The sequence below is a fragment of the Geotrypetes seraphini genome, chromosome 10 (genome assembly GCF_902459505.1).
Source record: "Geotrypetes seraphini chromosome 10, aGeoSer1.1, whole genome shotgun sequence".
Taxonomy (NCBI): Eukaryota; Metazoa; Chordata; class Amphibia; order Gymnophiona; family Dermophiidae; genus Geotrypetes; species Geotrypetes seraphini.
Genome location: NC_047093.1, coordinates 17319559 through 17331633, shown reverse-complemented (window position 1 = coordinate 17331633; position 12075 = coordinate 17319559). Strand labels below are relative to the sequence as shown.

The window sequence follows — 12075 nt, the reverse complement described above, 5'->3', positions numbered from 1 at the left end:
CTGCTTCCCCAGTTTTCAACACATTTAACTGAGGGCCATGCTATGACATCCATTCACATACTTTCATCATAAATTGATTTGGGCGCATCTCAACATCATTCCGATGGCCGTCGATAGGGAAAAAAAAGAGAATATCATCTGCATAAATCCTGTATTGTACCCCTAAGCTTTGAAAAACCTGTTACAAAGAATGCCATATAGAAGACATTTTCCATTGACATGTTCATTCATGTGTGATCAACTACTTGAGCTTTTGTACAGATGGGACAAGTTGGCATTCTATAAGGGGGTATCATCTCCTCTTTGGACCACAAATCTCAAGATATTGATCAAATAAGATGACCCATTGTGATCAAATAACTTACCATCATCAAATATTGTTCTAACTGACTTGGTAGCAAGTGTAACTGAACATGAAACAGTGTTGCCCTCTTCCACTTTTCAACTCAAAAATTTAATTTGGTTGCCATATTCCAGGCTAACTAGAGTCTAGCCCAGGGGTGGGCAACGAGGGCTGGAATGTATTTGCATGCACTGCCTCCCATTGTATGCAAATGGATCTCATGCATATTCATTGGGGAAATCCTGAAAACCTGACTGGATTCCGGCCTTCGTTGCCTACCCCTGGTCTAGCCAGTAAACATAATAGCTGACCCAGTTATACTACAGTATGGTCAAATAATGTTTTTAAAACAGGCTTTGAAACTGATACTTAGTATAGTTCATTGTCCACTGTGAATTGAAGCCAGATTTATTTCAACACTTCATGCTGGCAAACTAATAGTTTATTTCTGTGCCTGATTTCGGCTATGAATATGCATGAGAGAGATTTGCATGTATGTTAACTTCCATTACATGCAAATCTGTCTCATGCTTATTCATTAGAGATATCCTAAAAACCTAATTGGCTGGTGGTCCCCGGGACAGATTTGAGAACTATTGTACTAGACAACAGATTCCATTACTGTGGTCTCTCCATTTGTTCTCATCTCTGTAAAAAAACAAAAGAATGCTTTTTATGTACAAGCATCTGTATTTAAAATATCTCACGTGATATTCTGACCAATGTCTAATCATTTTTCAAGTAAGCTAATGCCTACTTAAGATAGCTAGCAGTTTGTAGTGCAGAGAGCCGCACTGAATGGCTCGCGCTGCTCTCGACGCTCATAGGAACTCGTAAAAGAGGGGGATAGTCTCTTCCGTTTTGATTACCGGTAGTCTTAGCTTTGTATGAGAACCTACATAGAATTCAGTTTCTCTAACATAAGCAAAACATCTGAGCTCCTCTGCATACGAAAATAAATATATGTATTGAGAGAGCTTATTGGGACATTTTTTTCATGTATTTGTCTTATATATTTACCATTTTATTAGAATGTTGTTATTTGTGGAGGCTGCACATTCTAACAGTTGATAACTAGTAATGATGTACTTTCATAAATCATCAATAAATGCAGCACTCTGGTTTCTTTCTTTATCTTTTTGTAATTTTTTTTCTGTATAGCAACCCTAGGACATTTCTAGCTGTGCAATTTTAAGGATTATTGCGCTCCTTGGATAATTGAAATAATTTAGCTCTAGGACCCCTAAACCGCTGTGTGCACTAGTTCACCAGAAAAGTATTGCTTGTTGCATTCTGCCTTTTATTTGGAGGTACAAGAAAAATGTAAGAGCTTTTAAAATTGTTAGCCATTCTTAATCGCAACAGAACTGCACAAAAAATTAAAGGCTTACCTATGCATGGTTAAATAATTTATTACTGAATTTTTATTTGTAGGAGTAGAAACTGTTTACTTATTTGTAGGAGTAGGAGTAGGAGTAGAAACTGTTTACTTAACTTGGAAGACAATACTCATAATGCAACCACTGGGCGACACAGCCTATTCCCATACACAAAGTTCCCCACTTCAAACAACACCATCTTTACTGAATTTCTGTCCAGTCTGCTTTATCACTCACTTTACTGTTTTTGAAATCTTCAGTATTTAGACCAAATAATGTAGATTTACATTGCAGTAGGGATGGTATGCTGAACCATAGGGTTATCAATTTATGCTCACAAGCATACTGCAGATGTCAATCCTCCTCCACAGTCTCTGCTGCACCCTTCAGTTCTTCCTTTTGCAGGTGAGTATGAAGATATCTCTCTGATCTGCTCTGTTTATTTCTTTATTATTTTGCAGTGTCTTTTTGATTTTTTGGGACAATTGGGATAGATTATGAACTTTTGAAAGAGCCACCTAGTTCCAACACAATCACTGGAGTATCTGGGGGTCTTATTCAACACAACAGAAAGCTGAGTTTTTCTTCCAGAAACACGCAAACAGAAACTTCATGTTCAATTACAGACCTGTTGGCCAAGCCAATGCTTACTACGTGGCATTACTTTCAAGTCCTTGGGTCAGTAACGGCCACTATAGAGGTAGTGTCCTGGGTGAAGGCACACATGTTGCCCCTCCAGGAAGCCTTGTTGGCTCACTAGTCACCTTAGAGAGACTCTCTGCAAGTTCCACTTCCTTGAAACAGTGGCAGTCAAAAGCAAAATGAGCTGGTGGCTCCACTCACAGTCTCTAGCGAAGGGAATCCCGCTCTGGATTGATTCTTGGGTCATCCTAATGATGGATGCCAGCTTGTTCGGCTGGGGGGGGGGCTCCTCATTGCAACGGTCACTCATTTCAAGGACTGTGGACTCTGTCTCGGCAGAAGTGGTCTTTCAATAGGCTAGAACTCCAAGCCATTTGTCTGGCACTGCACCGACTTCAGTCTTTGCTGAAGGGCAAACCAATCAGAATCTTCTCTGACAATGCCACTGAAGTGGTCTATGTCAACAGACAGGGAGGCACAGGAGTTCTCCGCTCTGGCAGGAGGTGAAAACATTGTTCTGTTGGGCAGAAACACACCTGCAGGTAATCTCTTTGGTGCACATGGCCATGGTGGACAATATTGAAGCAAATTAGTGGAGTAGACAGACTTTAGACCCAGGAGAGTGGTCATTGTCCCTGAAAGTGTTCCAAGCCATTGTGAGACGATGGGGTTTTCCGACATTCAACCTCACGGTGACTGCAAAGATCAAAAAAGTGACTCGGTTCTTCAGCCAAAGATGTGAATCTGGAAGTACAGGGCTAGACACCTTGGTTCAACCATGGCCAGAGACCAGGCTGTATGTGTTTTCCCCCTCCCCCCCGGAGCCATGATAGGCTGGGTAATCTGCTAAATAGCAAATCACCCAGGAATGGTAGTTCTTGTAGCACCAGATTAGCCCAGGCTCCCGTGGTACGTGGATCTCGCATGCCTATGGAAGGAGCAGAGTCTCGGACTCTAGGTACATCCAGACTTGCTGTTGCAGGGGTCGATTGCCCTAGAAGATCCGGGATGCTTTGATATTATGGCATGGTACTTGAGCAAGCAGCACTAGTACAAGAATATTCAGAAGTAGTCATTACTACGCTCCTTAGAGCCAAAGTCAACAACGGTTTTAGTATATACTAAAGCATGGAAGACATTTCAGCACTGGTGCAGCAGAGAAAAGTTAAAGCTGAGCAATGCCCCAATCTCATCAGTGCTGGCATTTCTCCAAAAGGGCCTTAAGGTTCAAGTAGCAGGGCTCTCATGTTTCTGGGGCCGAGAGAAGAGAGCTTTGCTAGCGACCCATCCAGATATAGTCAGGTTCTTGAAGGGTGCCTTGAGACTATGACCGCCGAGTTGAGACTCATTTTCATCTTTCAATCTTAATATAGTCTTACAATTAGTAGTGCTCTATATGAACCCTTGCAAGAAGCTTCCCGCATGGAATCAGTCAAAGTCTTTTTGGTGGCCATTACATCTGCCAGGAGAATCTCAGAATTGTAGGAACTGTCATGCAGAGACACAGAAGTAGAAGTGACCTTGCGTACAGTTCCCTCCTTCTTACCAAAAGTCATTTTGGCATTTCATGTCAACCAAGATGTTAGGTTACCAGCATTTCATTTCACAGGATCCAAGATAGAAGACAATGTTTTAAAGGTTTTAGACGTCAAGAGAATCCTGTTGTGTTACCTGGAGGTGACTAATGAGTTTTGTCTTTTAGATCATCTTTTCATGTTAACCAGTCATGTGAGACGAGGCAGACTTGCTTCCAAGGCCACCATCGCTAGATGGATTCATAGAGTGATATCCTCTGCATACATCGGTTGTGGCACACTATGGCCTATCACTTTGAAGGCACTTTGACAAGAGGAGTGGCCTCCCCAAGGCTGAAGGACGGACAGTTCCACCCAAGGAAATTTGTAGATCAGCAGCATAGTTCTTCATACCTTCACCAAATTCTACAAGATGGACATAGCAGCACAAGAGGATGCCACTTTTGGGTCTTCAGTACTACAAGCAGGCTCATCTATCCCATCCTAGAGTTTGGGGTTTGCTTAGGTACATTTCTTTGGTTTAGCATACCATTGTTATTTTACCGAAAAAAGAGATTAGGTTCTTACCTTGATAATATATTTCCAGTAGATAGGGATGGTATGCTGAACCCCCCTGCCCAGCAAATTATCTGATGTGCTTGCTTTCTGACTCAAGCTTATTGGTCAGCTCCAAAGCTAAGATTTCACTGTCAGTCAGACTGTTGGATTAGGAAGAGATTGTATATAAGATTACAAGGCAGGAATGGTTGAGCTCCATAAATGTTCAGGCTGTTTGTTTCTTAAATTAATTGTTCTTCTCAGAGGCTTGTTAATGTTTTAACTACATTACTGTTTGTTCATTGATTGTTTTAACTACATCTGAGCAGATCAGACCCCTGGTTTTGGGGAATTCCCCATATCCCTCCTGTCTTCTTCTGTAGAGCTGTCGCCAGCTTTGGTACAAACTGAAAGTGGCAGCAGATACCATAGAGAAGGAAGAGGAGTTGAAAAGATATGATTAATATCTTCTGAGGTATGCTCGTGAGCACAGATGGATAACCCTATGGTTCAGCATACCAGAGTCTCTGGACATAGTGTACTTAGATTTCAGTAAAGCTTTCGACAGCGTCCCACACCGTAGACTATTAAACAAGATGAAATCTATGGGGTTAGGTGAGACACTAATTGCATGGGTCAAAGATTGGCTGAGTGGAAGACGTCAGAGGGTGGTGGTCAACGGCACCCTCTCTGAGACATCGGAGGTGACCAGCGGAGTGCCACAAGGCTCGGTCCTGGGTCCACTCCTTTTTAACATATTCATAAGAGACTTGACCCAAGGGCTTCAGGGTAAAGTAACTCTATTCGCTGATGACGCCAAACTATGTAATATAGTAAGTGAAAGCAATCTGCAGGATAGTATGACGCAGGATCTGCTTATGTTGGAAAACTGGTCCTCGACATGGCAGCTGGGCTTCAACGCTAAGAAATGTAAGGTTATGCATCTCGGTAGCAGAAATCCATGCAAACCTTACACCTTAAATGGAGAAACACTAGCTAGGACTTCAGAAGAAAGAGACTTGGGAGTAATCATCAGTGCAGACATGAAGGCCGCCAAACAAGTAGAGAAGGCCTCATCCAAAGCAAGGCAACTTATGGGATGTATCAATAGAAGCTTCGTTAGCCGCAAATCTGAAGTCATAATGCCACTGTACAGAACCATGGTGAGACCTCATCTGGAGTACTGTGTGCAATTCTGGAGGCCACATTACCGTAAAGACGTGCTTAGAGTTGAGTCGGTTCAGCGGATGGCCACTAGGATGATCTCGGGGCTCAAGGGTCTCTCGTACGAAGAAAGACTAAACAAATTGCAGCTCTACACTCTAGAGGAGCGCAGGGAGAGGGGGGACATGATTGAGACATTTAAATACATCACGGGACGTGTCGAGGTGAAAGAAGACATCTTCTTTCTCAGGGGACCCTCGGTCACAAGGGGGCATCCATTCAAACTCAGAGGAGGGAAATTCGATAGTGACATAAGGAAGTATTTCTTCACAGAAAGGGTTGTAGATCACTGGAACAAGCTTCCAGAGCAGGTGATCAAGGCCACCAGCGTTATTGACTTTAAGAATAAATGGGATGCCCTAGTAGGATCCTTACGAGGGTCGAGTTAAGGAACTAGGTCATTAGTACTCAGACTTAATGGGGTGGGTCAGTAGAGTGGGCAGACTTGATGGGCTATAGCCCTTTTCTGCCGTCATCTTTCTATGTTTCTATGTTTCTATCCCTATTTCTTGGAAAATATATTATCAAGGTAAGAAACTAATCTCTTTATCTACTTCCTCCTTCAAAGAATAAGCCATTTCATCAGTTTTGACAATCTCAGAAGTAGTACTGCCCGATTCAGTGAAAAATATTTCGATTCGATTCACCCTGTTGAATCGATTTTTCGATTCAATTCATTTTCAATGACACAGCTTTTTAAGTTTAAACATTTTATTTAAACAAGGCAATATCAAGGAAATTGGGCAGCACTACCATATTCCCCCTCCCTAGCCCTCCTCCCCAATTCTCAGCTTCCCCAGAGCATCCCCAAAGAAAGGACCCCATATTTCCCCTCCCCAGCTCCCCCGATTCTCAGCTTCCCCAGGCCCAGATCCAAAGAAATAGGTCCCATATTCCCCCTCCCCAGTCCCCCTCCCCAATACTCAGCTTCCCCAGGCCCAGAGCATCCCCAAAGAAATAGGCCCCTTATTCCTCCTCCTCAGCCCCCCCTCCCTGATTCTCAGCTTCCCTAAATAAAGGTCCTCAGCTTCCCCCTCCCCCCCCCAATTCCATGGCCTCAGGAAAAGAAGAGAGTACTACAGCAGAGAGATTCTTTACTTACGCTGAAAGTTAGATGCGAGGACTCGAGAGGAGAAATGCTTTTGGGAACGAGCCAGCCAAGAGCCAACAACTACAAAAAAATTAACGTGCTTGCAAGTTGCCGTCGCTGCCGCCGTCTCCGCCACAGATCGCACAGGCGCATGCCAATGTCCTTTCTTCTGATGTAACTGCCGGTGTTTGCGGCAGAGGGAAAGCTCAAACGCGAGCAGATCTCAAGGGGGCCGACCTTTGAATCAGTGAGTTTGATTTTGTGTGCAAATGAATCGATTCGATTTCCACCTCCACTAGATGTAGAAACTTTACTTTTATAGCGGAATGTTTTCTAGATCACTTCCTCCATTCCTGTGATTAGAGTTGCTTTCCATAGAAACAAAGGAACAGAAAACAATGATAGCAGATAGAGTTATTAGAAAATAAATTGTAAAAAAAATGTAATAGCTTTCAAAGTTTGCAAAGTCATTTCTCTTGAATCACCTTAGATACTTAAGAGCCATTGTACAATAAAGAAAAATATTTGCCTGTAAGTTCAATGACCAAAGCAGTCTTCTGATACTGATTCAAATTAGAGGCTGGAACTAGCTCTTGGGGAAGGATAAGCTCATAACTTAGGTCAACTCCGATGTGTTATCTTTCACAAACAGCCAACCTACATAAATTCAGATAGTAACATACTAGATAACAGCAGAAAAAGACTGAAATGGTCCATTCTGCCTAGTAAGGTGGTTAGGGATGTAATGGCAGCCAACTCTTCTGTAGATAAAGTGGGAGTTGACAAGTCTTAAGCCTGTAGCAGCAAAAGTGCTCACCTTCCTGGCTAATACTGTTCTCTGAGCAACCAAATCTAGACCTAACAAACATCCTACAATTACTGGCAGCTACAGAAAGTTGAGCTCAGGCAATATTCCAATGTCTGAACTTTAATTGTGAAGTAACAATAAAGCTTCTACTTATCCAGTCACATATAGGCAACAGAAAGTAGAAAACCACTGTTGCAGATCCAACTGATCAAAAGAAATGTTCTGGGTCTCTGAGCTGTGACTGATCAAAGTGGCTGTCTTGCTTCCCCATGATGCATAGTTTTGAACTATTGTACAATAATCAAAAGGTGCATTTGTGATTCACATGCATTCACTCTTATTGGATATGGTAAAATGCTTTCCTTTTCTGAAGAATTATTAGAATTAACTAGTACCAAACATTGGTGTTCAGGTTATTAAGAATCATTTTTAGATAAAATTAATTCTTATTTCAGGGTTATCTTGTGGGCAGTTAGTATATATAGGTAATTAAGCACCCTGATCCAGTGTAGATCAGTCATCTTGCTCTGACCTTAAGTATTTTAAGTTCTTTTCACACATTTTTCCTTGAAAGCATCATTTATTTTTTTGGATTTATTAACCGCCTCTTTCATGAAAGCGGTTTACAAACACTGAATAGTAATAAGTACTCTTATTTTACCTATCTGTCCCGGCAGGCCCTCAATCTATCTTTGGTACCTGGGTTAATGGAAGGATTAATTGACTTGCCCAGAGTCACAAGGAGCAGGCTGGGATAGAACTCACAACTTCAGGGTGCTGAAGCGGCAGTTCTAACCACTAGGCCATACCTCCATCCAATTAGTTACTTCTGAAGTTTTAAAAAAGGTTATTCCTACCTTACAGCAGTGATATATGGTGTGACCGCCCAGGAAAAATAATCTAGGTGTCATCATTGAGGAATTATCAGGAAAGGAATGTAAAACAAAGATGAGAATGTTCTAATGCCTTTGTATTGTTCCATGGTGTGGCTGCACTTTGAATATTGTGTGCAATTCTGGTCACTGCATCTCAAAAAAGATATAGCGGAATTAGAAAAGGTACAAAGAAGGGTAACAAAATGATTAAAAAGATGGGATGACTTCCCTATGAGGAAATTCTAAAGTGGCTAGGTCTCTTCAGCTTTGAGAAGAGATGGCTGAGGGGACATAAGAAAGGTGTCTATAAAATACAGAGTGGAGTGGAACAAGTTAATGTGAATTGCTTGTTTACTCCTTCCAAAAATAGTAGGACTAGGGGACATGCAATGAAGCTACTAAGTAGTAGATTTAATGCAAACCAAAGAAAATATTTCTTCACTCAACATGTAATTAAACTCTGGAATTCATTGCCAGAGAATGTGGTTAAAGTAGTTAGTTTAGCAGGGTTTAAAAAAGGTTTGGATAATTCCCTAAAAGAAAAATCCATATGTTATTGTTAATATGGACTTGGGAAAATCCACTGCTTATTTCTAGAGTAAGCAGCATAAAATCTGTTTATACTCTTTGAGATCTTGCCAGTACTTGTGACCTGGACTGGCCACTGTTGGAAACAGGATACTGGGTTGTGATAGACCTTTGGTCTGTCCCAGTACTTCAACTCTTATGTTCTTATTAGTGCTAAACTGTATATGATTTTTTTCCATTGTTTTATTTTTCTTTTGACAGGTTGAACTTCAGTTTCAGTTAAATCGGTTACCTCTCTGTGAAATGCATTATGCCTTGGATAGGATCAAGGACAATAGCATTCTCTTTCCAGATATTATCATGAGTCCACTTATACCCTGGAGTCCTAACAGGTATAAACATTTAAATGATTCTCCAGTGTTCCTAGTGAGATCTGGCATTAGGGCTCATTGTATCCTATGGACAGAAGAAAAACTGTAGAGGTGTGCACCAACGCTCTAATTGTTGGTGGTAAGTGGGGAGTAGGGTTATGGATTTGAAGGCTATATTAAGAAGGTGGGTTTTCAGTCTGCTTTTAAACAAGGGAAGGGAAGGGGCTTGGCAGACTTAGCACAGAATAGCACTTAGTGCTAATATTTATCAGTGCCCAAATTTGCGCACCATTTATAGAATTGAGTCCAAAATGTATGGAATTCTTTTATGATCCCATCCTATCCCTTTCTTTATTTTGAAATGTAAAAAGGAGTTGGATGTCAATACAGAGTTCAAAGCAGTATGCTAACAGTTACTCTTATTCAAAAAGCCTGATGCAGCCACATTTTGGCTTACACCTGCATCAGGGACATAAATACCTAAAATAACATACCAAAATATATACTACACGAGACTATAGATGGTTGTTACATTAAATTAGATCTTTTGAAAGTCAGTTATCAAGATATTTGGTATGTTTGTGTGCGATAATTGTTGATGTTTTAAATTAATTTACCTTAATTACCTTAACTTATTCATGTTTTAGTTTATTTATATTATGATTTGTATTTCATTAGATAATTCGATTTTTGTGCAATATGGTAGCCTGCATATATATGTTATACATGTTATTTTACTTGTGAGTATCTAAAAACAAATATAAGAATACATATGTCATTTATTTATGCCTCTGATGCAATTAAGCTGAAACATTGCTGTGTTGGAAGATTTGCATGCCTATCCCCTCCATGAAAGGCAGATCTCTCTCTCTCTCGTGCATATTCATTGGACATCCAACTCCTTTCCACATCGCTGCATCTTTTTGTTGGTACTTGCCTGTATTGTTTGGTCTGACCCTTTCTTTACTTTGTTCATTTCAGTCACACAGAAAGTTGTTTAGATTCTGTATTGCATTTGGTTTACAAATACATTGGTACCTCGGTTTACGAGTGCACCGGTTTGTGAGTGTTTTGCAAGACGAGCAAAACATTTGCAAAATCGGTGCCTCGGAAAGTGAACGTGAACTCGCAGGCCTTGAGTCCGATCTTCTAGAGTTCCCAGATGAGGGTAAGAAGCGGCGGCGGGGGGTGGGGTGCCCAATTGTGTCGGGGGGGATGTCGGATCGTGTCGGGGGGGTGCCCAATCGTGTCGGGGGGGGTCGGATCGTGGCGGGGGGATGCCGGATCGCAGGGGGGGTGCCTGATCGCAGGGAGGGGCCTTCGAGGGGAGCAATGCCGGTTCTCGGGGGGGGGGGGGGGGGGAACGCATCAAAGCGAGTTTCCATTATTTCCTATGGGGAAACTCGCTTTGATAAACGAGCATTTTGGATTACGAGCATGCTCCTGGAACGGATTATACTCGTAATCCAAGGCCTTTGAGAATACATATACAGTACTTACACATTGTGAACCAGACCTGTATCCTATCCTGTCTGACTAAATAAAGGACTTTTTTTCCCCCCCCCCAAATGATTAACGCAGTCCCTTGCAATAGCAGCAGAGGGCACCTGCATTTTCAAATTTGTGCTCCTTGGCCATCTAAAAAATGGATATAGATCATATGCCTCATGTTTAAGGATACTCTCAGGTTCAGTCTTGAAACCTACACAGTAGTAGGCCAATGTAGTTGGAAGAGCACAATTTTGGACAGGATCAGATGGAGGCAGCTTTGTCATTGGCCCTCCCAGTGCCTGGAAACCAGATAAACACAAGCATAAAAGTCAGAGTAGAGTTTAACTCCAAAAGTTCATCAGCTTTTCATCTACTATATTTGTGATCTCACATGTGGGTTAAGAATCGGTCTTGTATCATCAAACTCATAAATAAACCTTATTTGAAGGTTGTCAGCACAGTTCCACACCGAGCTAATGTTAGCGGTCTGATGCATAAAAACAGCGAGGCTTAAAATTCTTGCTGTTGTGAGCTATCATAGTTTAAGAATGTGTATGAATTTTATCCAACCACAATATTTTATTAAATGTGAAGTATTTTTATTCTCTTGATACCAGGCCACACTAGTGAAGGGCACATGCTTTGTGGAGGAAGTGAATTATTTCGCAACATAACTTTCAGACATCTGATTTATATTCCAATGTTTTCTTTGAAAACGACTTAACAAAATATAAGTCTTAATATTTAAACATTTTAAGATGACAATAAAGTGATATGGAGCTGTTTTAGTTTATATTGCTAGATCTCCTGCATCTTTAAATAACAGTTTCTTAAAACATTTTGCCTCGTGATACATTTAACAAAGTCAAGGGGATGTTCTTCAAAATGGTTGGGGTAGGGCTTCGCTTAATGATCTCTAAATAATTTTCTTACTCTGATCAGGTGTAATTACATAGTTAACCATTGTAGATAAAGACCAGAATGACCCATCTAAGTTTTCATGCACAGTTTGTCCATTTTAAGCAGATGCGCATGAATTCCGTAAACCACTTGCACCCCATGTACTGACTAAATGTATCTTTATTGTAAACCGCTTCGAACTTCACGGTATAGCGGTATATAAGAAATAAATTATTATTATTATTAATTCCAGTATGGAACTCAGCACCCAGACTGCCTTCCCTCATTTTCCTCACCTAACCTAATAGAGTAGGATTGCTGGTTGCCTCACAGCCTCATTTCCATTTTCTTG

The 12075-nt window shown here is 41.2% G+C and overlaps 1 protein-coding gene across 5 annotated transcripts in view; it reads left to right on the top strand.

The window, feature by feature from the left end:
* The window catches only part of HELZ (helicase with zinc finger), a 294520-nt gene that overhangs the window by 147796 nt on the left and 134649 nt on the right, over positions 1-12075 (top strand). For all 5 annotated transcript variants that reach the window (XM_033960981.1, XM_033960980.1, XM_033960983.1 and 2 more), the window contains one exon: positions 9223-9353. In XM_033960981.1, the coding sequence (XP_033816872.1) occupies positions 9223-9353 (131 nt within the window). The remainder of the gene's footprint in view (positions 1-9222; positions 9354-12075) is intronic.